At 36.5% G+C, this 27,041-nt stretch overlaps 1 protein-coding gene across 3 annotated transcripts in view; it reads left to right on the top strand.

The window, feature by feature from the left end:
* Positions 1-27,041, top strand: part of LOC123874751 (hemicentin-1-like) — a 156,524-nt gene that overhangs the window by 120,860 nt on the left and 8,623 nt on the right. For all 3 annotated transcript variants that reach the window (XM_045920239.1, XM_045920238.1, XM_045920237.1), the window contains exons 9-12: positions 5,384-5,514; positions 7,790-7,949; positions 18,924-19,085; positions 21,126-21,260. In XM_045920239.1, the coding sequence (XP_045776195.1) occupies positions 5,384-5,514; positions 7,790-7,949; positions 18,924-19,085; positions 21,126-21,260 (588 nt within the window). The remainder of the gene's footprint in view (positions 1-5,383; positions 5,515-7,789; positions 7,950-18,923; positions 19,086-21,125; positions 21,261-27,041) is intronic.

The raw sequence follows: 27,041 nt of genomic DNA, 5'->3' as shown, positions 1-27,041 counted from the left end.
GGGCGACACCGTTATGGGTCTTTAACGACACATAAACCGGCGCCACCTCAGTGTGGTGCCGGTATTTATCTCTACAGAACGGTTGATAATAGTTTTCTAACTTCTTCATTAAAAGATGAAATGAAGTATACAAGTTATCCTAACTACAACGTTGCTAAATAACTTACAGACACACAGACAGACAACAAAGTGACTATAAGGGTTGCGTTTTTCCTTTTGAGGTAGGGAACCCTAAAAAAGGTGCAGGCCGTAGTCTGTCACGCTGACCAATTACTGCGTATCGACATTTACCTTCGAGAACATTATGAAGAACTTTCAGGCTTACAGGTTTCCTAGCGATGTTTTTCTTCACCGTGAAAGCAAGGCAAGTGGTATTTAATATCTTAGGCCGATGTCCATTGCTTTCAATCCATTCTTCCATTCTAATATTATAAATGCGAAAGTGTGTCTGTCTGTCTGTTTTTCTGTCTGTCTGTCTGCTACGTTTTCACGGCCCAACCACTGAACCGATTTTAATGAAATTTGGTACAGACTTGGGATACATCCCGGGGAAGGACATAGGCTACTTTTTATCCCGGAAAATTTAAGAGTTCCTACGAGATTTTAAAAACCGAACTCCACGCGGGCGAAGCCGCGGGCAGCCTCTAGTTTGTTACAAATTATTTTTAAAAAATAAAGGGGCGGAGGCAAAGCGGAGGTCCTTAATAACTCGACTTATGTCTTTTTAATAAACGTGTATTTTAGAGACAGAAATTGTTTTGAATTTATTTTCTTTGTCAATTTGTTCGAAAGGCACTTCGGAAACGTGAGTGAATTTTTAACCGTATTTTTTATGTGAATTAATAAATAATTGAACTCGTTTGAGTTATTAAGTGGGACTGTACAGTATTGGATTTTAATTAATTCATTGTTTAAATATGAAAATGGTTTATAACCCAACTATTTGACTAATTTTCACCTAATCGTTATTTTCGTTGTAAACTGATAGACTTCCACAGCTGTATATTGGTCTCTTGTAGGGCCTTCCACATGCAGAGGTCTAGTTAAAGGCCTCCCTGGTGCAGTGGGAACCTCTGTGGTCTTATTAGTGGGAGGTCCCGGGTGCGCTTCCCGGCAGGGGTTTGGTCTTTTATAATTCTGGTCTGGTTTGATCTGGGAGGGAGGCTTCGGCCGAGGCTAGTTACCACCCTACCGGCAAAGCCATGAACTTGCTCAGCTGAATCTAAAGGCTCCCTACAGCTTGTTTGATGTCGTCTGTCCACCTAATCACTAGCGAAAGATCTGCTTACGTCATGTTATTTTACCCCCCGTCCACACACTGCTCTACTCACGCAATTAATCGCCGCACTAGGTCGCTTGCCTTTGCAACGCGATGGACGTCGAAACTGTGGCTATTGCATACTTACCTACAAAATAGGAGCCGATGGGCATGAACGAGGAACATGTGAGTAACGCGGCCACACTACGTCTCCGCCTCCGTCCCTCGCTCCTTCCCATGCCACACGGGCAGTGTGTGGACGGGGGGTTAGAATCACGCGCAATAAATTCTAAAAACACATTATTAAGACTTCTGTAAAAAATCAGGCAATATTGTGTTAATTCCATAACGTAGTATTCATTAAAACGAGCAAGGAACTCACTAACTCTGTTAGGAGAGAGGAAATTAATTTCTAAATATAAATAAGTTATATTTATTCCTGTTTAACGAACCGTGCCTTATTTCGAGACGGGAGATTTTCGCCGCTTCGACATAACAATGTAACTCAGAAATCGTATTATTTTAAGACGACTAATGAGTACTCGTACCTATTATCACAAATTCCTGACTGATACTAACTGTTACCTAAATAAGCGATACAGCGATATAAAACCGGCCAAGTGCGAGTCAGACTCGCGCACTGAGGGTTCCGTACTCGGGTATTTTTTCCAACATTTTGCACGATAAATCAAAGACTATTATTATAATAGAAAAAAATAAAATCTGTTTTAGGATGTACAGGTAAAGCCCTTTCGTATGATACCTCACTTGGTATAGTTATCTTATTTAGAAAATTGAAACACATTTTTTTTTAAATGATGTAACTTCAAATTCGCGGTTTACAGATTTATTCCTGTACTTGTATATGCTATAAGACCTACCTACCTACCAAATTTCATGGTTCTAGGTCAACGGGAAGTACCCTATAGGTTTCTTGACAGACACGACGGACAGACAGACAGACAGACAGACAACTAAGTGATCCTATAAGGGTACCATTTTTTCTTTCGAGGTACGGAACCCTAAAAAGGAAAAGTTGACTGACTGACTGATCTATCAATGCACAGTTCAAACTACTGGACGGACAGATATTATATGAGGTAGACATCCGCTCAGAAAGGATTTTTGAAAATTATAAAGGGGTTTCTTTGTGTAGTCTACGCGGTCGAAGCCGTGGACATACCTAGTAGTAGAGTTTAGTATGAAAACGATTCTAGCCGCTGGGGGACATCGTTAAGGTTGTTTAATGGCCAATAAAATGAAGACCCTCTGCTCGGGTGCCTCCTTACACCTTAACAAACCAGGGTGCTGACAGAAGGCGGCCTGAAATACAATGATAATATTATAATCATTATATTAAGTAGAGTGGGATTATATTTTTGCCCCAGATGCAATTTTATAATTTTGCGTATTTTTATACCGGTTTTTCTTTTTGTAAATAATTACGGAAAATTGATGTTGTTTTTTGTTTCTTTTTTGTATTAATTTACTTCCTTTTTGCTATTTTTGTAAATAAAACTAGAAATTACACGTAACTTTTGATTCTCGTGGATATAGCCTATGTCCGTCATCAGGATTCAAGCTACCGCTGTACCAAAAGTTACAATCGGATGCATGGACGACCCTTGTTTAACAGACAGATACATTTTTGCGTTTATTGTCAAAAGGATTTATCTGAATTAATGGTCATCTATTTCTTGATATTACGCAATTAATTATTACTAGCTGATACCCGCGACTTCGTTCGCGTGGATGTAGGTTTTTAAAATTCCCGTGGGAACTCTTTGATTTTCCGGGATAAAAAGTAGCCTATGTGCTAATCCAGGGTATAATCTATTGCCATTCTAAATTTCAGCCCAATCCGTCCAGTAGTTTTTGCGTGAAGGAGTAACAAACATACACACACACACACACACACACATACACATACAAACTTTCTCCTTTATAATATTAGTGTGATTTGTAATACTCGATGGACGACCCTTGATTAACAGACAGATACATTTTTGCGTTTGTAATTATTATTGTCAAAAAGATTTATTTGAATTAATGGTCATCTATTTCTTGATGGTACGCAATTAATTTTATTATTTGTAATACTCTCATACCTTATAAAAAATTATCATCTTCATAAATAATCCTTAAGTACTTAACATTATCATAGACAATGTACAAATCCTAACCTAAGTTACGTAACTATCTACGTTAGAACAATTTTCCAACTAACGGTAACGATTATTGTCAGATGTTACTGATAGTATCTGGGGCCGCATGGATCTAAGCAGCTTTTCAAAGGATAGATTTTCAGATATACGACATAAATGGCAAAATGGAAAAGAGCCCGGAAGGGCCAAGCCCTCGTTATTTTATAAAAGCTGAAAGTTTATCAGCGACTATGAAGTTTGGGTCATGGTGGCTTTGTCAAATAACAGGTAACAAAGACATATAAAATCTTTCGTCAAATTATAAAGTCTGATTTTTTTTTCTTCGGAATAGTGTTAGAATGCACGTCATGTATTGCTTAGACACTTAGTATTGTAGCAATCCCCTTCGAGATACCCTTGAACTTGCGTCTTTGTTACCTGTTATCTGCCAAAGCCACCATGATCCAAACTTCATTATCGCTGATCGTTCCTCCCTGTGTTGGGGACAATGCGCAAAGAAACTTTCAGCTTTTATAAAATAACGAAGGTCTAGTCCCTCTGGGCTCTTAGTCTAAAATCGTCATAATCTGACCGTTCTAAATTCTCAGATGAATTTTAATGAACATTTCGAACAATCCAACTTAAACATGGAAACGAATTTGAAACCGCGTATAGGAAATTTCGCTTTGCTACTAGTATGCAGATTTGTTGGAAATCAGTGGATGTTACGGGGTAATTTCATAACGTTTGTATAATGTAGGCGTATCTCCCCTACTGCTGCATACATATAGACTATTTTGATCCCATTTTTGATTAAATTTTGCCACCATGTTCACACGCATCCTTAGCCCATCCGTATACTAATAATAAAACTGTAACTGGACGATGGAATGTCATTAAATATATTTTGAAAATTTCAAATGGATATAGGTGTTAGGGGGGAACTATACATAAAGTTTACTTATCAATAACTTAATTAAAAAAAAATACACTATTATTAAAATATGAATATGACGTTTGAGTTTAAACTAAAAACTAATAAAAATAATTAAATTAAATTAAAAACTAACATCTAAATTATTAAAACAAAGAACCTAAAACTAAAAACCTTGGGGTAACTTCATAACGTTTGTATGATGTCTGGTCAATCCGCACTTCGCCAGCGTCAGCGTCAGATGGTCAGCGTTGACTATGGCTAAAACACTTCTCACTCTGAGAGAAGACCCTTGCTCTGTACTGAGCCGGCGATGGGTTGATCATAATGTTAATGATGATGATAATTTCAAATGATTCTCTTTTAAAGATTCCTGGGTGGAGCACGATGAGTCTTGCTATTAGATGACTATTGTTCCTATCGTGCGGCCTTGTATTGTATGCCACAATATCAAACTGTTGCTCTGGTGTAAAGGAAGACTTTAGAATCGCGAACGTCTTGTCTATTGAAATACTTTAATTTAGAACAGTCTCTACCATCGCTGATTGGAGGAGATACTCGGAAACCCTAAACGTAATTCCACTTAAGTAATTTCAAAGTAATGGAATTTCAACCTACTCTGAATTCCCTTGAAAGGGGAGAGGACCCTTCGAGTTTTAATGGCTTAAGTACAATCTTGAATGGGATTACCTTATTGACATTTTGGAAATATTATTAATAAACTTGTTTGACGTTCAATAAAGTGATTACTTATTAATTAATAATCCTGACTTCGATATTCGTGAATTTTGAGAGTATTTTAACTTTGATCGACTCTTCATTTTATTTGATGGTTACGTAATTATGAAGATTAAAATAATAGCTAGCACATTGTGGATTGTGATACGAGGGCGGTAACTATTATAGATTATTACAAACTAGCTGACTTTTGTATTTGTAAGCCCGAGCCGCAGGCGAGGGTTTATCATTGTTATCAGAGGATGTTCAGAAAAAAGTCCTCAGCTCCTAGCAGTAGAACATTTTTTTCATACGTAGTTTTTGTTTCAGATCCACCAGTGGTATCATTGTCTCTCGGTAGCACATTAAACCCTCATGACATCAAAGAAGGGGATGACGTCTACTTCGAATGCTCAGTTAGAGCTAACCCTAAAGAGCACCGGATTTCATGGTATCACAATGTAAGTAGATATGCCTAGAAATAGACATTCAAGATTAAAATAATTCGCATAGAACTAAAATCGGTACGATTGTTGGGAACACCATTATAAAGGAATTGTGAAAAGTCCCCGTCTATCCCACACTTACAAAAAATATTCAAGGCCAAAGTTCACACAAATGAGTTTCTTGCATTTTCCAGCTAAACGGCAAGTTTTGTCATAAAATAGGTCAGATAAAAACTGTAGATTATTTTATTATCTATAAAAAATATTTTAACATTTTTTCCCATAAAAATCACCATTTCTGAGATATAGCGATTCTTTTTGGGTCCCGACCCAAAAAGAGGGGTGTTATATTCTCGGGTGTTATACGTTTGACGTGTGTATCTGTGTATCTATCTGTGGCATCGTAGCTCTTAAACTAATGGACCGATTTTAATTTAGTTTTTTTTTGGTTTGAAAGGAGGCTTGATCAAAAGTGTTCTTAGCTATAATCCAAGAAAATTGGTTCAGCCGTTTGAAAATTATCAACTCTTTTCTAGTTACTGTAACCTTCACTTGTCGGGGGTGTTATAAATTTTAATTTACACTTGTATGTCGACTGTCCATCTACTAAATGGGGGTATAAAATATATACTGCATTTTAGTACTTCAAAACATTATTTAAGCTTTAAAAGCCTGTGGTGTAGTAAATTAACCATAGACAGTATTTCGAAGGCCAAATAGAGTCATTATTCTGACTTTGATGTTTTTCCGGGCGAATTCATCACAAAACTAAACGCAGAATGTTTTTTCCAATTCCGTTTGCAATCGCGTAAATGCCGTATTGGGGGTGTAATTTCGCGGGCCGTTTGAGACATATTTCGCAAATCTACTTATTACACTCGGAGATTTACGGATTTGGAATACGGAATTTCGATATTCCGGTTTTCATAATATTTGCAAAATACCTACCTGTACACTAGTAGGAAGGTTCGTTGTTCAAGTTCAAATTTATTTATTTGAATAAAATATAATCACAAGCCTATACATGTATAAAAACTAAAAAGTGTAAATTAAACATTTATAACACCCCCGACAAGTGAAGGTTACAGTAACTAGAAAAGAGCTGATAACTTTCAAACGGCTGAACCAATTTTCTTGGATTATAGCTAAGAACACACTCGATCAAGCCACCTTCCAAACAAAAAAACTAAATTACCTATAACCGGTTCATTAGTTTAGGAGCTACGATGCCACAGACAGATACACAGATTCACACGTCAAACTTATAACACCCCTCTTTTGGGTCGGGGCGTGTTTTGAATTTAATAATGCCAAAACTTGAGTCAAACGAAACTATTATGACAACAAGAACAATAAATCGGCGAAGGGCGAGTCAGACTCGCGTACCAAGGGTTCCGTACTCGGTTATTTTTTCTGACATTTCACACTAATATTATAAAGGCGAAAGTTTGTATGTGTGTGTGTGTGTGTGTGTGTGTGTGTGTGTGTGTGTGTGTGTATGTTTGTTACTCCTTCACGCAAAAACTACTTTACGGATTTGGCTGAAATTTAGAATGGAGATAGATAATATCCTGGATTAGCACATAGGCTACTTTTTATCCCGGAAAATCAAAGAGTTCCTACGGGATTCCAAAAAATCTAAATCCACGCGGGCGAAGTCGCGGGCATTGGCTAGTTGCACGATAAATCAAAAACTATTATGCATAAAAATAAATAAAAATATGTTTTAGAATGTACACGTAAATCCCTTTCATATAATATAGGTACCACTTGAAAATTGAAAATACTAATTATTTGTTCTCTCATTTTCTTTATTTTTTTGTGATGTAACTACATAGGTATTCACGGTTTTCGCACTTTTTCGTTTACTTGTGCTATAAGACCTACCTACCTGCCTTTCATGATTCTAGGTCAACGGGAAGTATCCTATAGGTTTTCTTGACAGACACTACAGACGGACAGACAAACAGACAACAAAGTGGTCCTATAAGGATTCCGTTTTTCCTTTTAAGGTATGGAACCCTATAAAACTGACTCGGTTATTATTATTAATACTCCTCTTAAAAATTCCACTAGGTTTGTAGTGGCATTTTTATTATTGGTTCATTAATATACCTTTTAGCGGGCTATGAAGGGAGCTATCCTTGGGATTTCATTACGTTGATCACGTAGGGAAATTCCAGGTTAGCTCTCTCCAACCAGAAATGAGCAGATCCGTAGGGGAATAAGAATAACCGACGGTATTCAGTAAGGCACTTGTCCGACCGATAATCCTAAACATTTTTCACAGGATAAAGCAGTGCTGCACAACGTGGTGTCTGGCGTTATAGTCAGCACCAAGTCGCTGGTGCTGCAGAAGGTGACGCGCGACCACAGCGGCGACTACTCGTGTCGCGCGACCAACTCGCTTGGCGAGACCGCCAGTCAGGCGACACATCTCAGGATACAATGTAAGTTGACGTAGAACATCAATCCATACTATATTATACCATATAATATTATAAATGCAAAAATGTGTCTGTCTGCTACCTTTTAACGTTCCAACAGTGTAACCGATTCTGACGAAATTTGGTACAGAGTTAGCTTATATCCTGGGGACGGACATAGGCTACTTTTTATCCCGGAAAATCAAAGAGTTCCCACGGGATTCATAAAGGCCCATCCATTTAACTGATTTGTATGAAAGGTACCGAAGTAACTTGCGTCCGTGTAATAGACTTAGGCAACATTTTTCCCGGAAAATCATACAGTTCTCACGGGATCTGTAAAAATCATAATCCACGCGGACGAAGTCGCGGGCATCCTCTAGTAAATCTACAGATTCGTAATACCACCTGAACTTTTTAAAACTCAAGCGTGGAAAGAAACCGGGCAAAATAAAAAAATGGAAATATTTTTTTTCTCTCAAATCACCAATGAAGCGCCTTCAGAACTGGAATCTATAATCAATTTGGGAATATCAATCATTTTCCCAGTCTCTCCCCGAAGATCGCGATGTTGACTTGTTACAGTCGAAAGCGCGAAACCTAACCAATTTCTGATCAATTTGTATTTTTTGGTTCATCAGTTATTTATTTAAAAAATTATTGACATCAACATAAGAGTTTTTTTTATAAAATAAACTTAAATCTAAATTAAAACTAAAAATAATTGTAATGATTAATTAAAAACTAAAATGATTAAATTAAAAACCTCATCGAGACAAGATGCTTTATTTGCCTATGATTTAGTTTTTCTGTTTATATCTTTATATCATGATATGAATTAATAAAATGATAAAAATATAGATAAGTACAGACTTTGACTGTAAAAGACTAAGTCAAGAAAAATCAGGACCTTAATGTTTCCAAAATAATCTAGAGAATTCCATTTTCTTATCATGAATATTATCTATTTTAGACTATTTTGTAACTAGAAAATACTGACAAAATGGTTACAATGTAATTATTATCCAATTAACTGGCAAACGATGGGCCATATTAACGATATCTATTCAAAAATGAGTAATCAAAACCACATCGATCATTGTTGACCAAACATCAGATAAAAATAATTATCTAGCACGATTTATTTACCCCAATAATAATGGAGTTGTCATATACTGGAGGTGGAAATGTCTCGCAAAATGGTCTTAAACCAGACTCGACTCACTTGGTCACATGACCCTACGCCAATGCCCCTTTGATGGCACTCGCGTCTCCGTCATTATTATCTAGTGCGCTCTTAAGGCGTAGAAGACTACGCCTTAAGAGCGCACTTTGACTTTGCTCAGACTTGAGTCACTGTTAAAACGAGACAGCGTTATACCGCTGGCATTAATCTGTCTCATTTTAACTGAAACCATAATATTCGCAATAAAGAAATTTTTACTTGAATTGAAACTTAAGCAAAGTCAAAGCGCGCTCTATAGATTTCAACCTAAGAGTTACGAAATAGAAAGGGAGACGTTTATCATTTCTGTACAATAGGTCTGTTTGTATATCTATCCTTCTATCTGTTTGTCAGTTACCTTTTCACGGCCCATCATCTTAACGGATTTTGACTGTAGAAACTAGAAATAGTTTGTAGTAGCGGGCATCGGCGAGTTATACCATAAGAAGTATAGATTATTTACTTTTTTTTTGTATGATTATGAAAGAGTGCTTTCTTGACGCCTGATGTATGAAATCTGCATCTCTATGGCCTATTAACTCAGTGCCAATAATAAATAATCTATATGAGGATGGGGTGGTGCGACATCAGGCTATGGGGTGTGAATTTTGACATATCTAATCAATCATAATATCTATCGCTTGTCGATGGGGAAAACGGGTATGATATTTCAGTAGATATACCAATTAATAGATAAAGTTACGAAAGTAAACAACTTTTTTACTAGTAACAACTAATGTAATGAAGTTACCTATATAAGGCCTTTTCTCTATAGCCTATTATGACGTCACAATAAGGCCTTTGAACAATCTACAGTATACGTAATAGTTTCATAGTAGGTATCTAATAGTTAGTAATAACTAGCTGATGCCCGCGACTTCGTTCGCGTGGATGTAGGTTTTTAAAATTCCCGTGGGAACTCTTTGATTTTCCGGGATAAAAAGTAGCCTATGTGCTAATCCAGGGTATACTCTATCTCCATTCTAAATTTCAGCCCAATCCGTCCAGTAGTTTTAGCGTGAAGGAGTAACAAACATACACACACACACACACACACACATACAAATTTTCTCCTTTATAATATTAGTGTGATAGAGCGACGTCTAGTATGAGTAGTAGTAGCCTAGTATGACAACGCATATCAAGCAACCTTGACCGAACTCGGTAACTAGATTTTGTCCGATGGGAGGCTTCGGCCGTGGCTAGTCACCACCCTACCGGCAAAGCCGTGCCGCCAAGTGATTTAGCATCCCGTTACGATGCTACGTAGACACCAAAAAGGTTTAATAAAAACTGCCATACCCCTTCTAGGTTAGCCCGCTTCCATCTTAGACTGCATCATCACTTACCACCAGGTGAATTGCAGTCAAGGGCTTACTTGTATTTAAAAAAAGATGGGTGACCGATATAATTTGACTGGGGACGATAAGGATTCTAAGGATACCTTCTAAATCCAAATTGGTTTGGTTATGGTGGAATAAAGAAACCCACATATTACTATACTAGCCGATGCCCGCGACTTCGCCCGCGCGGATTTAGGTTTTTCGAAATCCCGTGGGAACTCTTTGATTTTCCGGGATAAAAAGTAGCCTATGTGCTAATCCAGGATATTATCTATCTCCATTCCGAATTTCAGCTAAATCCGTCCAGTAGTTTTTGCGTGAAGGAGTAACAAACATACACACACACACACACACACACACACACACACACACACACATACAAACTTTCGCCTTTATAATATTAGTGTGATGAAGCCAGAGAATATTAATTACACTCCCTTTTTAGCTGTCGTGTTCAAATAGTCGAGTAAAGTATACCTGTACTACGTGACAGGTTGAGATGACAATCAGGGTGGGGACACCCCGTACACCCGCACAGACCCCGTGCTAACCCGGTGCGGGATAGCGCGGGTGACGTGCGGGTGTACGGGGCGTCCCTCACCCCGTACACCCGGTACAGACCCCGTGCTAACCCGGTGCGGGATAGCGCGGGTGACGTACGGGGCGTCCCTCCGCCTCATACCCAGATTGCCATCCCGACCTGTCGCGTACTATACTCGTATATTATAACTCCAATAAACTGAGAAGCTCTTCTCAATTTTCGAAAGAATGATTTGGTATTCATTATGCAAGTTTCCGTTCCAAAATGAAATTATTTAAAAACCTTTTCTTGACACAAAATAATGGCTCCTAATTTAGATTGGAAAAACAATTTCCTGTGTTATTTGGTTATTTATTTGATGTTTTATCTTTGACATGGCGCTCTTATCAATATTAATCTTCTAAATTGAAAAAAAAACCTTTTGACCATAGTCCATACGATACTTATAAAGTATTTTAAAACTAAGTGATGCTAGCGACGTCGTCCGCGTGGATTTAGGTTTTTTAAAATCCCTTGGGAAGTCTTCGATTTTCTGGGATAAAAAAATACCCTATGTAACTCTCCATAATATAGTACATATTATCCATGCAAAAAATCACTTCAACCCTTTGTTCTGTTATGGCGTGATGAAGAACAAACTAACAAACAAGCACTTTTTCTCATTTATAATAAACGTAGTGACTCAAATAAAAGGCAAGCTCAAACATTCGTACTCGTATGTTAATAGCTAGAGAATGAAGCAACTTCGTAGGTACGCTTGTGTGTGACACGCATGCACATAGAGACATAGACTACATAATATACAACATATGTAGATAAGGTACATCTAAGGGGATTCTTCAAAACATGGTGACACGTTACCAGTCTATAAAAATCGTTGCTTTTAATACAGTTTGAAATATTAAACTTTTGGTTGGATTTAAATGATGGAGACGGCGTTGTAGGTGACGTCTTTATTTGGTGAAGGCTTAAGATCGACTCCTTATGACAAGTAACAGTAGTTATAATCAAATCTTATAAGCTATTGTCTTAAGATATTTCTTAATCTAACCTACATAATTTTGTATCGCCTTTTGTTCAAATTCAATGCGTAAGCAACCTACATATTACAAGTTTAATTGTATTTCACTAAAAGGATAATAACTAGGTGTGCCTACATCAAAAATATGTAGAATTTTATTTGTCTTCAGCATATACGAGGTCCGTAACATCCCGTCAAGCTGAAGTTAGGTTCAATGCGGTGATGCACCAAAAAATAATGACCATTGGAGCATGATACCAGTGGGAGATATAAGGATTTAAAGAATTTGTTTAAAACTCCGATGTAACAACCCTGCAAGCAGCTGATTGCAGAAATGAACCCCCTGAAAAATTTCTGTGAACTCGAAGGACCGTTTCGACGTTTGTTATACAGCAGAGACAACGAAAGAATCTATGGCACTAACTAGTTGGTACTACATGGGTACTACATATCTCATAATTTGTCATGTGATTTATCAAACACGCCGTATAAAGTAATAACAAGTGTAAATTAAAAATTTATAACACCTCCGACGATCCAAAGTATTTGAGTTTTCCAAAACATCATTTCCAAATAAATAATTATGTATTTAGCCAACGTCCATCTTGACAGCTTGACATTTGTCAGTTGACATAATATTATGAACCTAACGGTTATCTAACCTTCTTTTCTACAAGAAAACTAGAAAAGAGCTGATAACTCTTAAACGGCTGAACCAATTTTTTTAGATTATAGCTAAGAACACTCTCGATCAAGCCACCTTTCAAACAAAAAAAAACTAAATTAAAATCGGTTCATTCGTTTAGGCGCTACGATGCCACAGACAGATACACAGATACATAGATACACAGATACACACGTCAAACTTATAACACCCCTCTTTTTGGGTCGGGGGATAAAAACAGTGTTATAATTAACTTGGAAAGCTAAAAGAGACGTTGAATTCGGTTCGTTAAATCATAACCGAAGTCGAGCGACATATAAATTGTATTGCGAATTTCAGAGCCGTATTTAGGAAGGTTGGCAATAGGGGTGTTTACGAAAATGCAAACTCCATTAATTGCATTGTTGTACGGACTCGACACTTTAACTCCGTTTTAACTTTAGGGGTCAACTGTCACGTCAAAATTTTTAAAAGAAAAATAAAACCAACTTCAAAAACCATTTTATTTCACAATTTTTAGTGGCTCCACTGTACTATAATATGCTATGCCCGAATAAAACCCTACTGTTTACTAAGCTATTAAACTGATCGGGAGCAATTTACTGTTATCCATTGAGGAGTTCTGTTCTCCATCTTTTTTTTTTTTTTTTATTCACTATAGGTAAGCGCTTGACCACAATCACACCTGATGGAAAGTGATGATGTGGTCTAAGATGGGACGCGTTTACCTAGAAGGTGCCTATTCACTCTTGTTTTAAAGATACCCGGATTGTAATTGGTAGGAAACACAGATCGCGGAAGAGTATTCCAAACCTTAGCCATGCGTAGGAATATCTCCGAAGATATTCATCAGATCTTCACCAAATTTATATGGGACTACCTGCAAAGTATACCCTTTCAAACAAAAAAAAATCCAAATCAGTCCAGGCGTCTTAGAGTAATCGGGTAACATACATTAAAAATAAGATTCCGACGAATTGAGAACCTCCTTTTTTCGAAGTCGGTTAAAAAGTACGATTCACCTTAAAAATCAGGACTAAAATCGTACCTTTGACATGGTAGTTGACACATAAAATTAAAGTTGCGCGTGAGGACTCATTTTTTACGCATTATATCCGAAGTATTAAAAAAAAATATCCCTAAGTTTTTGATATACATACATTTTATAAGTCTTGTGGGTTGCCTGGAAGAGATCACCATAGTGATAAGGTCGCCCTTTGTTTGCGAACATTTCCTGTACTTTACTTTGTGTCATAGTTTTTAAGGAATAAAGTATTTAAACAAGATAATATTGAAAACTAAAACCCGACTGCGATCGTCTTAATAACACTGAAATATTAGAGTAAAATTGTTTGTCTGTCGTTTGGTGTATTTTAATATTGTTATACATTTTATGCCCATGAAATTTCTCCTCTTTCATTTGACACCCCACTCGATACCATAGCAAAAAAAAACATTTTAGGAGACCCCCACTTTTTTGATTTAATATCCGCTAGGTCAATTTTTTTCGTATAAAATATAGCCTATGTCAACCGGGCCTTTACAACGAATCAATTGACACCTCATTCATCAAAATCGGTCCAGTAGTTTAGGCGCTACGGTGGAACACACAGAATCTGGATGCAAACATACACACACATATATAGACTGCTAAAACATTACCCTTCCTTTTGGCTTTGCCGCAGTCGGGTGATAAAATAAAATAAGTCTAAAAGTAGAATTCTAAACAGAAGTCATATTGATTTATCTAGCCCCCCCTGGAATTTCACTAGTTACGGCCCTGTGGAAGCGTTCCCCTCGGTCGGGCGCAATGCTGGGATTCATTAAGGTGCTTATAAAATTGCGCTTTTCGGTTCTGCTCTACATTTTCATTAAAGACTCCAATATTTGCTCGCATAATACGGCGCCCTTTAGGGATTGAGATTATGAGAATAAATACAGTGACTCCATCCAAATTTTATTTGTTCTAGCATTTTCCCGGTATTTAAACAGCGGCTGTATAGTTATATAGGGATGACAACTACTAGTCAAATCAGTGACTTTTTATCAAACGTCAAAACACTCGCTTAGTATGGGAACATATCTAAAATACATATAAATACATAAAATACATATGTGACGTCATAAACATTTGACATAATGTGACGTACCTACCCCCTTTTTTTTGGGTTACCCCTCAGAATAAACAAAACTATGGCGCTTCTAAAATCAATGGTTAAATCGATAATTTAAGATGGTTATCAAACTAACTATATTATCAGCAGAAGTGGTTTTACAAATTTTGGAAGATCCATTTAATAATTCCAAAGAAATAATTTCTTTTTGACATTGGCTTCATCCCAATTCACTATATTTGTCAACTTTTTGGATCATTTTGTTTTTAGAAACGCTCTCCAGTCTCTATACAAAAGGAGTTCGATTCCTATTTGAATAATATAAAGCTTTAAACTCGATTAAATTTTATAGACACATTTTATAATTAATTAAGATCTCTGAGTGGTATTTTGGGTTTCCGTAAAATAATGTAGTTTTAAAATTACACTGGTTCAGAGATTCGTATGAAAATCGTTGCTTTCACAGGTCCCTAGCTGCCCACGAACTTCATAGGATATGATGCAAGATTTTCTTTTCATGCTCCTAATTATAAATCGATTAACTTCCAAACCGCTGTAGTTGGATAAAAGCCATCAAAATCTCATCCATCATTGACTAACGAACGGTAAACATTCTCTACCGGGATTCAACGTATCGATATACTTATACAAACCTAACAAAAATAGTAAAGCTTTGCTTGTTTATTGGATGAACTCGATATCACACTAATATTATAAAGGCGAAAGTTTCTGTGTATGTGTGTGTCTGTGTGTATGTTTGTAACTCCTTCACGCAAAAACTACTGGACGAATTAGGCTGAGAATGAAGATAGATTATTCCCTGGATTAGCACATAGGCTACTTTTTATCCCGGAAAATCAAAGAGTTCCCACGGGATTTTAAAAAAACCTACATCCACGCGAACGAAGTCGCGGGCATCAGCTAGTAAAGTATAATATCAACCTATCGTTTGAACTAGTGAGCATGGGTGTTCTCTTAGTATAAGAAGAGTTTAAACCACAGTCCACCATGCTAGCCAAGTACCGATTGGTAGACTTCACACACCTTCGAAATAGAGAACTCTCGGCATGAGGTTTTTCACGATGTTTTCTATCAAGCAAGTGATAGTCAATTGCTTGGAAGGCACATCAGTCCAAAAACTTAAAGGTCTTCGGAATAGACCACCAGACCCCGAAGCCGAAGATTTAACCACTAGGCTATCAGTCTTTACTAGATGATGCCCGCAACTTTGTCCGCGTAAGTTTCGATTCTTGAAAAACCCCGTGGAAACTAAGATTTTCCGGGATAAAAATAAATCGATATATATGTATTGTATATCTTCGAGACGCAAGCTATCTATATATCAAATAGATGATGTATTATAGAAGCAGGCGTTATTTTGCGGAAGTCCATGATATACAAGGATGATATGAAAGCTTAATTTGCTATAATCCGCCAAACCAACGAAATCTGTATGGTACGCATCACCACACAAATTCCAACACCACTCGACGCGCGTTTCGCCCCGACACCGGAGCATCCTCAGGAGATGTAGACCTCACAATGTCTAATTGCAAAGTGAACTTCACTTAAGTTACCATACAGATACCATACAGATTTCGTTGGTTTGGCGGATAATAGGAAATGAAGCTTTTATATCATCCTTGTACAAATAGATGATGTCTACGATTTCTTAAGTGGATTTAGGTTTTTAAAAATCACGTGGGAAATCTTTGTTTTTCCGGTATAAAATGTAGCCTATGTCCTTCCCTGGGCTGCAAGCTAACTCGGTACCAAACGTCAAAATGAGTTTATGGGATGGACCGTACACAGCAAGCAGACAGACAAAAAAACAGACAGGCACACTATAGCATTTATAATATATGTATGGAAGTATGGATTAGGTTTTAATAATAAACCTGTTTTATTTATAATGAGGTTTATTTAGTCAGACCTTATTAATTGTTTTGCTAATAATTCTACCTTGCAAACTTATGAATTCCATTAAAATACAGTAGAAACTAGAAACTAACATTATTTTTATTTATGTAAATTTTTGTGTTCAATTCAAAATACACAGTGTTATGCTAAATACTTAGCTGATATAGGTCCAATTTATTTTCACATGCCTGTTTCATTATAATATATCAAAGCACACTTTAAACTGACAGGTTATATAAGTTTAAAGAGCAAGTTCCCAATATACCTTCCGGTCATTTTACCGGCCCGTCAGTAGGTACATACATAAAAACATCTGCGAAAGGATAAAGATTAAATTAGTCGATCAAAAGTCGATCCGTTGCTCCGCTGGGGAGTGATTAAAGGGCACAAACTTTCGCATTTTTAATTTATTACTAGGATAAAAAATTATGAATTTACACAGTCTAAATAACTGGAATTTTTCCAAAGTGTTCTAATAGGTGTGTAAAGTGTTTCAATCTGCACTAGCGTGGTAAACTATGGTCTAAACATTTGACATTCTGAGAGGAAACCCGCGCTTAATAGTGAGCTGGTGATGAGTTGACATAATAATGACAATGATGAAGACATAATAAGTATCTTCACCCATCTTTCATAGCAAACCAGAACTTTTAAATGATACTAATATTTTTCGTATAATTTGAATAATACTTAAAATATGCAATTATAATACTAGTCAGGGAATAATTTGTTTGTATTATACATTCAGAGCTCTATGTCTTAATTGTCAAAACTTGTTCAGAACATTTATTTCGAGCTATTTTCGTCGGACCGTGATCCCGTCTAAACAAATAGCATAGTGGAAACACGCTCTTAGTTTGCCTACGAAGCCCCGGTTCGTGTTTTAAATGAACTCTTAAATCATCTGCACTTTCAGTACGGCATGCGGAATTGTTAGAACAATCTAGATGGGGAAATTGCATATCCGTATTGTATGATTTAATTGCTTTTGCAAAAGGGAAAACTATGTACGTGTTGAATTTAGAAAGAACGGTTTATTTAAATCGATCAAAAAATACATTTCTGCATGTCTGAGAGTTCTCCATAATGGTCTCAAAGTTGTGCGAAGTCTACTAATCCACACTTGGTCAGCGTGGCAGACAATGGCTTAAACCCATGGACACCCGTGTCCATAGAGTGCCAGCGATGGGTTGACCATGATGATAAATCAATGTAACCATATTATTTCTTTTCCGCAAAACTTTTCTCTTTAATAAAAGCAGAAAAATGTACAATGCCATCAGCTTGGGCATTGGAAATGGATTGATCAATAAGGTGGTTACCTATCAATCAAATCGATTGTCAATCATTATAACGGTTTGCTGATAGGCCACTTTTGTTTTTAACCCCCGACCCAAAAAGAGGGGTGTTATAAATTTGACGTGTGTATCTGTGTATCTGTCTGTGGCATCGTAGCTCCTAAATTAATAAACCGATTTTAATTTAGTTTTTTTTTTTGTTTGAAAGGTGGTTTGACCGAGTGTTCTTAGTTATAATCCAAGAAAATCGGTTTAGCCGTTTGAAAGTTATCAGCTCTTTTCTAGTTACTGTAACCTTCACTTGTCGTGGGTGTTGTAAATTTTTAATTTACACTTGTATTGTCATTGTATTTTTAAGCATTGAACTAAAAAAAAATATTGAAGCATTGAACTATTATGTACTAACTCTATGATTTTAACACGAATAAACTATAGGTAGAGCAATGGCTTGCCACTAACCAGCGCGTTTCATCTTAGGCAGCATGACATTTGCTAAGAGGTCTGATACAGCCAAACCTCTATAAATTAATCAAAAACTAGGACTTCATGAAAGAGGGTTCTTTTTTTTTCTTTAAATCTGGCTTTACACTGATTAGCCAATGTGAAGTTTGTAATTATTTTCAAGTTATTGAATCTATACAAGTATGGACTCCGTCTGCACCGGCGCCTGCCGGCATACACGCGGCGCCCCCTTAGAGCGCTTCCCAGTCAGTTGCGCCATCAATAAACACCAGCAGAACACAAAAACCGGCCACTTCTAACCAAAAAACACTCCAAAAAGGCACAACATGCGCGCCAGCAAACGCCACCACAGACGAAGTCCGAAAGAGAGTTCATCAATTACAAATTTTAACACCACCCTTTGTCCACAGACGCACCAGTATGTACCCACACATCACCACAAGTACTAGGAGCACAGTTGGACGAGGTCTTACACGTTCGGTGCTCAGTCACAGCGAATCCGCCTGACGTCACTTTCTTCTGGCAGTTCAACAACAGTGGCGAGAGCCTGGACGTCTCACCAGCAAAATTCGGTAACTCATCTGTAAAATAAGAACTCCTGATATTTTTACTTTGGGAGTCCTCATAATGATGTTATACTTCGTGGTCTAACCAAGTACTAGGAGCGGAGTTGGACAAGGTGGTGAATCGGACCTCTTTTTATAAAAACTTACAGTTACAGATCAAGTAGCAAACATGACAAAAGAATGTACAATAAAACACTCGGAAGTAGAAAACCTTGATTCTTTTATGAAAGACAAGTACAAAATCAAAGCTAAGAATGCAAACTCGAAGCAAATCAAATTGTAAATAAACTAGACCAACATACTTAATAAGTCAATGACTAGACCTGATTCAATTTAAAAGAAACAATTCCACAATAATAGTAGGTAAGTAAGTACCTCTTTTTATGAAAACTGAAATTTACAGGACAGGAAACAAAAATGACAAAGGCATAGGTACAATAACACACTCGGAAATAAAGAGCATTGATTCGTTCACGTAACACAAGTACGAAATCAAAGCTAAGTATACAAACTCGAAGCAAATCAAATTGTTCCAAAGATGTACGCTTGGTATTCAGAACACGTCACACGTTCTCTGAAGTCTGAACTTGTATTAGAAGGGAAGAATCCCAGATTAATAAGTTCCTACGGTTACGTCAGAGGCTCAAACTTGTGCAAACTTGTTTCAACTTGTGTTGCTATTTCATATACAAGCTTTTTGAATCTTTGCCAACGGTTTTCTGTTTGAGTTAATACTTTTAGAGGCCAAAAAGATTTTTGATAAAAGCTGTAAGTCTAACGGCCGAATCCTAAAGCTTCTCTTTATGCTTATGAGCCACTTTAGCGTTAGAAGTAAATGCAATACGACTGGTGCGCCATCTGTTGTATGTTGATGATATTATGTCATTTACCTTCAAGCAAGTTTCAGGATTTATAATATATATGACGATTTTGAGACATCGATATTTGATATTTGTTTGTGTATTTATATATGATGATTTTGAGACATTGATAATCGATATTTGTGTTCTTCGCGTAGGTTTTGTGAGGACATTCCAATAACATAATATTCGTTAAAATTACTTAAATAACACCTGCTTTTCTGGGTGGTATAATATTATAACGTGTCTGTCCTGTATCTTGTCGGCTCTCATCCATATCTCATATACCAGCAGTGGTCCACAGTCCAAGCGTACGTTGTGGTTGCACGGTCGGTTTTTTGATTCTCTGCCAAGTCGGGTCTTGCGATAGTCATAAATTATTTTCAACGAAATGCATTACAGTTTAAATGCGGCTCTTATTTACTGCGGAATGGAAAGAGCATTATGAAATTCGAGAAATTTCGTTTTATTTTTCGTAAAAGTAAGTAAGTATAATATTCGACCACAATTTAATAAATGAGAGCATATAAAATCCTGATAAATTATTATCGTTAACGTTCAAAGTTGCCTTAAAGCACAGAATACATATAATAGTGGCTTACTAGTAACATGCTCGTATTCCAAAATCCGCGAGATTCAAAATATAGGTAGGTCATGTGACTTCTTTCGCGTAAAAAAGATTTTATGTAAACGAAGTATTGAAAAGTATCCCATGTCCGTCTCCCTGTCCGATAATACATAATTGCTAAATGTGTTTATTAGTTTGTTCCTCAATAACGCTGCAACAGCAACGGATAGACGTGATTTCTCACCCATATACCTACTTAGTTACAAAACTGAAGAATAACAAAGAATACTTTTATTCCGGAAAAAATAGCAATACCCACGAATCTTCATACGCGTGGACTTAAGTTTTAAAAATCCCGTGGAAACTCTTTGATTACTCGGGATTAAAAGTGGCTTACGTCACTCTCCAGGGTTTTAATTATATCCATGCAAAAAATTACGTCGATCCATTTCTTCATAATAACGTGATTGAAGGAGAAACTAACAAACGAACACAAGCATGTATAACAATATTATGGGTTGTGATTCCTTTGTTCTTTATACTTTAAGATGGTTCCACGACACCCGAGATACACGAGATATTGAAAATATACATATAAATCACATACATTTTGTCCAGGTACAGCCAACGGCAGTACAAGCGAGTTAAGTTACAAGCCGCAAAGCGAACGCGACTACGGCGCGCTGAGCTGTCGGGGCACCAACACCGTCGGCAGACAGCTTGAGCCCTGTGTCTTCCAGATCGTTCCCGCGTGTAAGTTGATTTCGTTGATTTATTTAGATTTATCCATACTTTAATATTATAAATGCGAAAGTGTGTCTGTCTGTCTGTCTGCTACCTTTTCACGGCCCAACAATTTAACAGATTCTGACAAAAGGTACAGAGTTAGCTTATATCCCGGGGACGGACATAGGCTACTTTTTATCCCGCGAAATAAAAGAGTTCCCATGGGATTCCTAAAGAACCAATTTGTATGGGTACCAAGGTAGTTTGCGTCCCTATAATTGGCATAGGCAACTTTTTATCACGGAAAATCAAACAGTTCCCACGGGATCTTTAAAAATCTAATCCACGCGGACGAAAATATTATTTCCTTGCCCTCTCACGCCCTTATAGTTTATTTTTACCCGACAATCAGGCAAAGCCAAAGGGAAGGGTTATGATTTTAGCAGTCTATGTAGATATGTACGTATATTTGTATCAGATTCTGCGTGTTCCACCGTAGCACCTAAATTATTAAGCCGATTTTGATGAATCAGGCATCAATCAATTCGTTATTATGGCTACATTTTATATGAAAAAAAAATTACCTATGATGGATGTTACTTCCAAGAAAGTGGTTTTCTATTGTATGGACTGGAATATCAAATGAATGAGGAAACATTCTTTAAAGTTCATAAATACATAAATATAGTGTAAATATATACACCGAGCGACAGAAAAACGATTTTACTATACTGCCGTCCTAACAAAGAGTGCAATAAGTCGAGTTTTTGGGCAAATTGACTTAAGACCATATCCGTAATCACGAAAATGAGCTCTATATTTTCGCCTTAGACGTCTTTTTTGTATCTTCAGTAGTTTCGGTTCTGTTGGTTATCAAAACTGCAATATGTAATATTACGATTTGTAAGTAGCTAATCATAACCGCGAATATCTCGAAAGTAGTCGAAACCTAGTTATTGCTCTCTTCGTTAGGACGGCAGTATAGGTATCTATCGCTATCTATCGGCAGTTCGTGGATAGTACTCGGGTTTTTTATCTTGTTAAAATGGATGTGATATAATATTAACAGCTCGTTCACACAGGCTGCGTAAGCGTAGACGTAGCGCGTACCATTACGTTGTAATGTATGGAACTGTATGAGACATGGCATACCGCTTGCGTGGCGTGAACGTTCGCGTAGACTTAATGCGTACAGTTATGTTTACGGATTCACGCGCGTCACTACGCGCGTGTCACGTGTACGTGCTTGGTGTGAATCGGCCTTAAGAGTTAGTTGTTTTACTAGGGAATATTAAAAATAGCGCCTAATAATATTTTAGTAGTATCTAAATTGCAGTAGCCCTAACGTTAGTTCTGGTAATGGGTCTTAGTGCAAAGTTTCAGATGGCCGATGGCGGAATAAGCTATTATATTTTAGTATCGATTAGCCAGGAGTTTCTTATCGCCCTATCGCAGTAAATTTAGAGACCGGTGAACATTACGTTTTTATCGTTTTCAATAACAGCTTGGCTACATAGGACAAGTTACTGACTTGAAAGTATTTAAGTGTTGCCATCTTCAGGGTATCAAGCCATTATGTGCAAGAATATTTTCTAAGTTAGAAAAAGTGAAAAACCTACATTAGCTTCTAAAAATAATATTTAGTAAGACGTAGCGTTTTTCGGATTCCGTACCTCAAAAGGAAAAACGGAAGACTTATAGGATCACTTTGCTGTCTGTCCGTCTGTCCGTCTGTTCCCGTTGTCCTAGAATCATGAAATTTGGCATGTAGGTAGGTCTTATAGCACAAGTAAATGAAAAAATCCGAAACCCGTGAATTTGTGGTTACATCACAGAAAAAACATCCGCTCACACCGTGCAAGTAGATGCAATACAGCATTGTGAACACTGCAAATACTGCGAACTTGCCAACAAACTCTATGTGCAATTTAGCGAAATAAACAAATTTTTTTTAGGTACTTACCAATTTGACCAAATAACTCTCACTGGCTCTATGTAAGCAAGCGTTTATGCTTTTACCGTTTCCAATAACTTGCGAAAGTCTATTAGTAAACTTTTGTATACCTTTTACCCTACCTCCTACTTTATGTTTTATTGAGGTAATTTTTCAGATAGTTTTATGTTACAGGGTGAATCATTGTTACTGGTGAAACTTTTGTAAAGGAATTTAAATAATGGTTAGATAGGTATAATATGATCTTGATTTCAAGTTACAGACTGTATCGTACTGTATCAGCAACTTTTGTTTAATATCTAAAAAATACAGCGTTTCTATCATACTAACTTCCACTAGAAATAGTCACACTAATATTATAAAGGCGAAAGTTTGTATGTGTGTGTGTGTGTGTGTGTGTGTGTATGTATGTTTGTTACTCCTTCACGCAAAAACCACTGGACGGATTTGGCTGAAAATCAGAATGGAGATAGATAATATCCTGGATTAGCGCATAGGCTACTTTTTATCCCGGAAAATCAAAGAGTTCCCACGGGATTTTGAAAAACCTAACTCCACGCGGACGAAGTCGCGGGCGTCAGCTAGTAAGTTATAAGCGTGTATGCACAACACCGCCGTACAAATATACTACTATAAAAAATTAGAAAATATTGCTATACCGCAGCTGCATAAAGAAATGTGAGCTGACTGATAGTCTGAGAGCCAACTGTTAGATCTCTTTTGAAGTTAACTTACTACACAGTTTTTTATCTTGTGGCTACGATATGATCTGTTTCATAAATAATACGTACTTATCTAATTTTTTACTTGTGACTATTCTAAAATACCGCTTTGGTGTGAGACAAGAGCTCTATTGTTAGAAACACTTCGACTGCATCTGGATGGGTGACCAACTTCAATTAAGTAATGGAACGGAATCAACGAATTCGTACATCAATTTTATATAAGTAAAATTATTTTATTTCATTTAACAACAATTATATTTGACACAAGCTTGTATCAAATATAGTAATTATTGTTAAATGAAATAAAATAATTGTAACTTCGTACATGTGGACTACACAGATTTTAAACCCTTATTTTATCCCCTTAGCTTAATTGAAATTTCAAAAATCCTTTATTACCTAGTATATCGTCTTATTACCTATCTACATGCCAAATTTCAGCCCGATAGGTATGTTCAGTAGTTTGAGCTGTACGGTGATAGATCAGTCGATCAGTCAGTCAGTCAGTTACCTTTCCCTTTATTTAGGTAAAATAATACAGCTAAAATAATCTAGTAAACACAAAAATAGTAGTAGAGAAGTAACTAAAACGCTAAAGCCTGTAAAACTTACTAACAGTGCCTTGAAGAACTAATCAGTTTACCGATATTCAAAGATACAAATTAAATTATAATTATTATTACCTACAATCCCATCTGATGTAATGTATTGGGTACACTAATATTATTCTGGTTAGAGTTATTAACCAGAATAATTAACTATTGTTACTGAGTTTAATTAATAGGAATTATATTAATACTTGCTTACACACACTCCAATCAGGATACATATTAGCACCATCTCTCATCATATCTACATAAGGTGCGACCACAATGTTTAATATCAAGCGTATATCACAATAGGTGGTTGTTGTGTGACTTGTAAGTTGTATGTTGAAATAAGATATTAAATTACCATAATACTACTGATAAAGGGCGTGTGACATAGTAGTACATGTCATTCGATTGCGATTGTTAAGCATCGTTTACCTAAGTGGGTAACTGGATGGGTAACCGATTTTGCAGACCCTTTGGCCTTTTCGTTTTTTCCGTACCTTGGAGAGCCTACCGTTGGTCTCCTATTCAGAGGTCCGGGGGTTCGGTCCCGCGCACGTGTAAGCAATTTAATATCACTTGGTTTAAAGGTTAAGGAAAACTTTCATGCATGAGCATTCTCCATAATTTTCTCAAAGGTGTGTGAAGTTTGCCAATGCTTACTTGACTCTAGACATTAACAATGTGATTTATATCCATGAACATGTATTTTAAGAGGGGTCTCTCCGCCACTCGCTCCATACAAACGTAGTTCCAATTTCATTTGAATATTAAGTAACTAAAGTCCTTAAAGATTTTTCTAAAAATATGTAATTTCAAAATTACAGGGGCTCAAAGATTTGTATATGAATTTTTAAGACCGTGTAACTTTGAAACCGAATATTTTAACAGAAATCTGGAAAACCACAGGCACAGATATTAGTTTCTAGAATATGTCTGCAAAATTTCATGGACTTGGGTTGCCTAATATTCAAATGAAATTGGAACTACGATTGTATGGAGTAAGTGACGGAGAGAGCCCTGTTAATTCATTTTTGGATATGAAACTTAGCTTTGTTCGTGTTGCGATGGAAAATTCATTAGTTAAAATGGAAAATGGAAACATCTTACATTTGAATAACTTATTTTAATTACTTTCCGTAACTGTGACTGAGTTTGAAAGCACGCTTTTATTTAATTAAAACTTTGTTTGAAATTATTATAATTGCGTACAATAATTTGTCGAAGAAATATGTAGAAAGCTTAAAATAATCCACCCGAATGCTATATTATGTCATATAATTATATCACCACCCACCTTATTCTATTTTTATTAATATTATAAACTAACTGATTTACCCGGTTTCGCGTCCATACATAATTTTGTTAATTATATAGTCTATATTATAAATATATAACTTCTGGATAAAGTAGTTTTCTAATTGTGAATGAACTATAGATGTCGGTTCAGTAGTTTCAAAGTTTATCAACTACTAGCCGATGCCCGCGACTTCGCCCGCGCGGATTTATGTTTTTCGAAATCCCGAGGGAACTCTTTGATTTTCCGGGATAAAAAGTAGCCTATGTGCTAATCCAGGATATTATCTATCTCCATTCGAAATTTCAGCCAAATCCATCCAGTAGTTTTTGCGTGAACGAGTAACAAACATACACACACACACACACACATAGGAAAAGGAAGCCGCAGGAATATGCTAGTTATCAATTAATTCCCAAAATACAAAAGTGAGCGACATAATTTTTGGAAAATCACTGGAAAGCTTATAATAATCCGGCCATGTGTTACATGTCGTATAGTAATTATTAAATTATACGGCATCAAGAGAGTAATTTTGAAAATTGCCTAATTGAAGCCTCAGTTGGCAGCAAGCTTGTACGTCGTTAGCTAAAACGGGATTTGGGATAATACGGGATGTTAATTATCCTTACGTGGGGGTTTATACTTATAACATTTTGTTTACATTGTTGAATGAATGAATATACTTTTATTGTACACCTCAAAATTAGTACAGAAAAACACAACATACAAAGCTCAACAAAATATAGGTACAATTTGGCGGCCTTATCGCTACCTAGCGATCTCTTCCAGGCAACCAAATGGTCCAAAGGATATAGCTATAGATATTAGAGGTAGGTGGGGCAAGTATACATTTATATATAATATTAGAATAAATAAATATATAAATATATAAATAAATAAATACATAAAAACATGTTAAAATTGTAATTACCTACTAATTGTAATAATGTTGAATTGTAATTACTAATCACCACTTAGTCTGTATTAAGCTATCAACCTAAAAACCGGCCTAGTGCGAATCGGACTCGCGCACCGAGGGTTCCGTACCTCGAGTATTTTTTTGACATTTTGCGGGATAAATCAAAAACTATTACGCATAAAAATAAATAAAAATCTGTTTTAGAATGTACAGGTAAAGCCCTTTCATATGATACCCCACTTGGTATAGTTATCTTACTTTGAAAATTTAAACACATTTTAATTTTTTTTTAATGATGTTACCACAAAGCCACGGTT

The sequence above is a fragment of the Maniola jurtina genome, chromosome 19 (assembly GCF_905333055.1).
Source record: "Maniola jurtina chromosome 19, ilManJurt1.1, whole genome shotgun sequence".
NCBI lineage: Eukaryota > Metazoa > Arthropoda > Insecta > Lepidoptera > Nymphalidae > Maniola > Maniola jurtina.
This window is presented reverse-complemented; position numbering and strand designations above follow the sequence as displayed.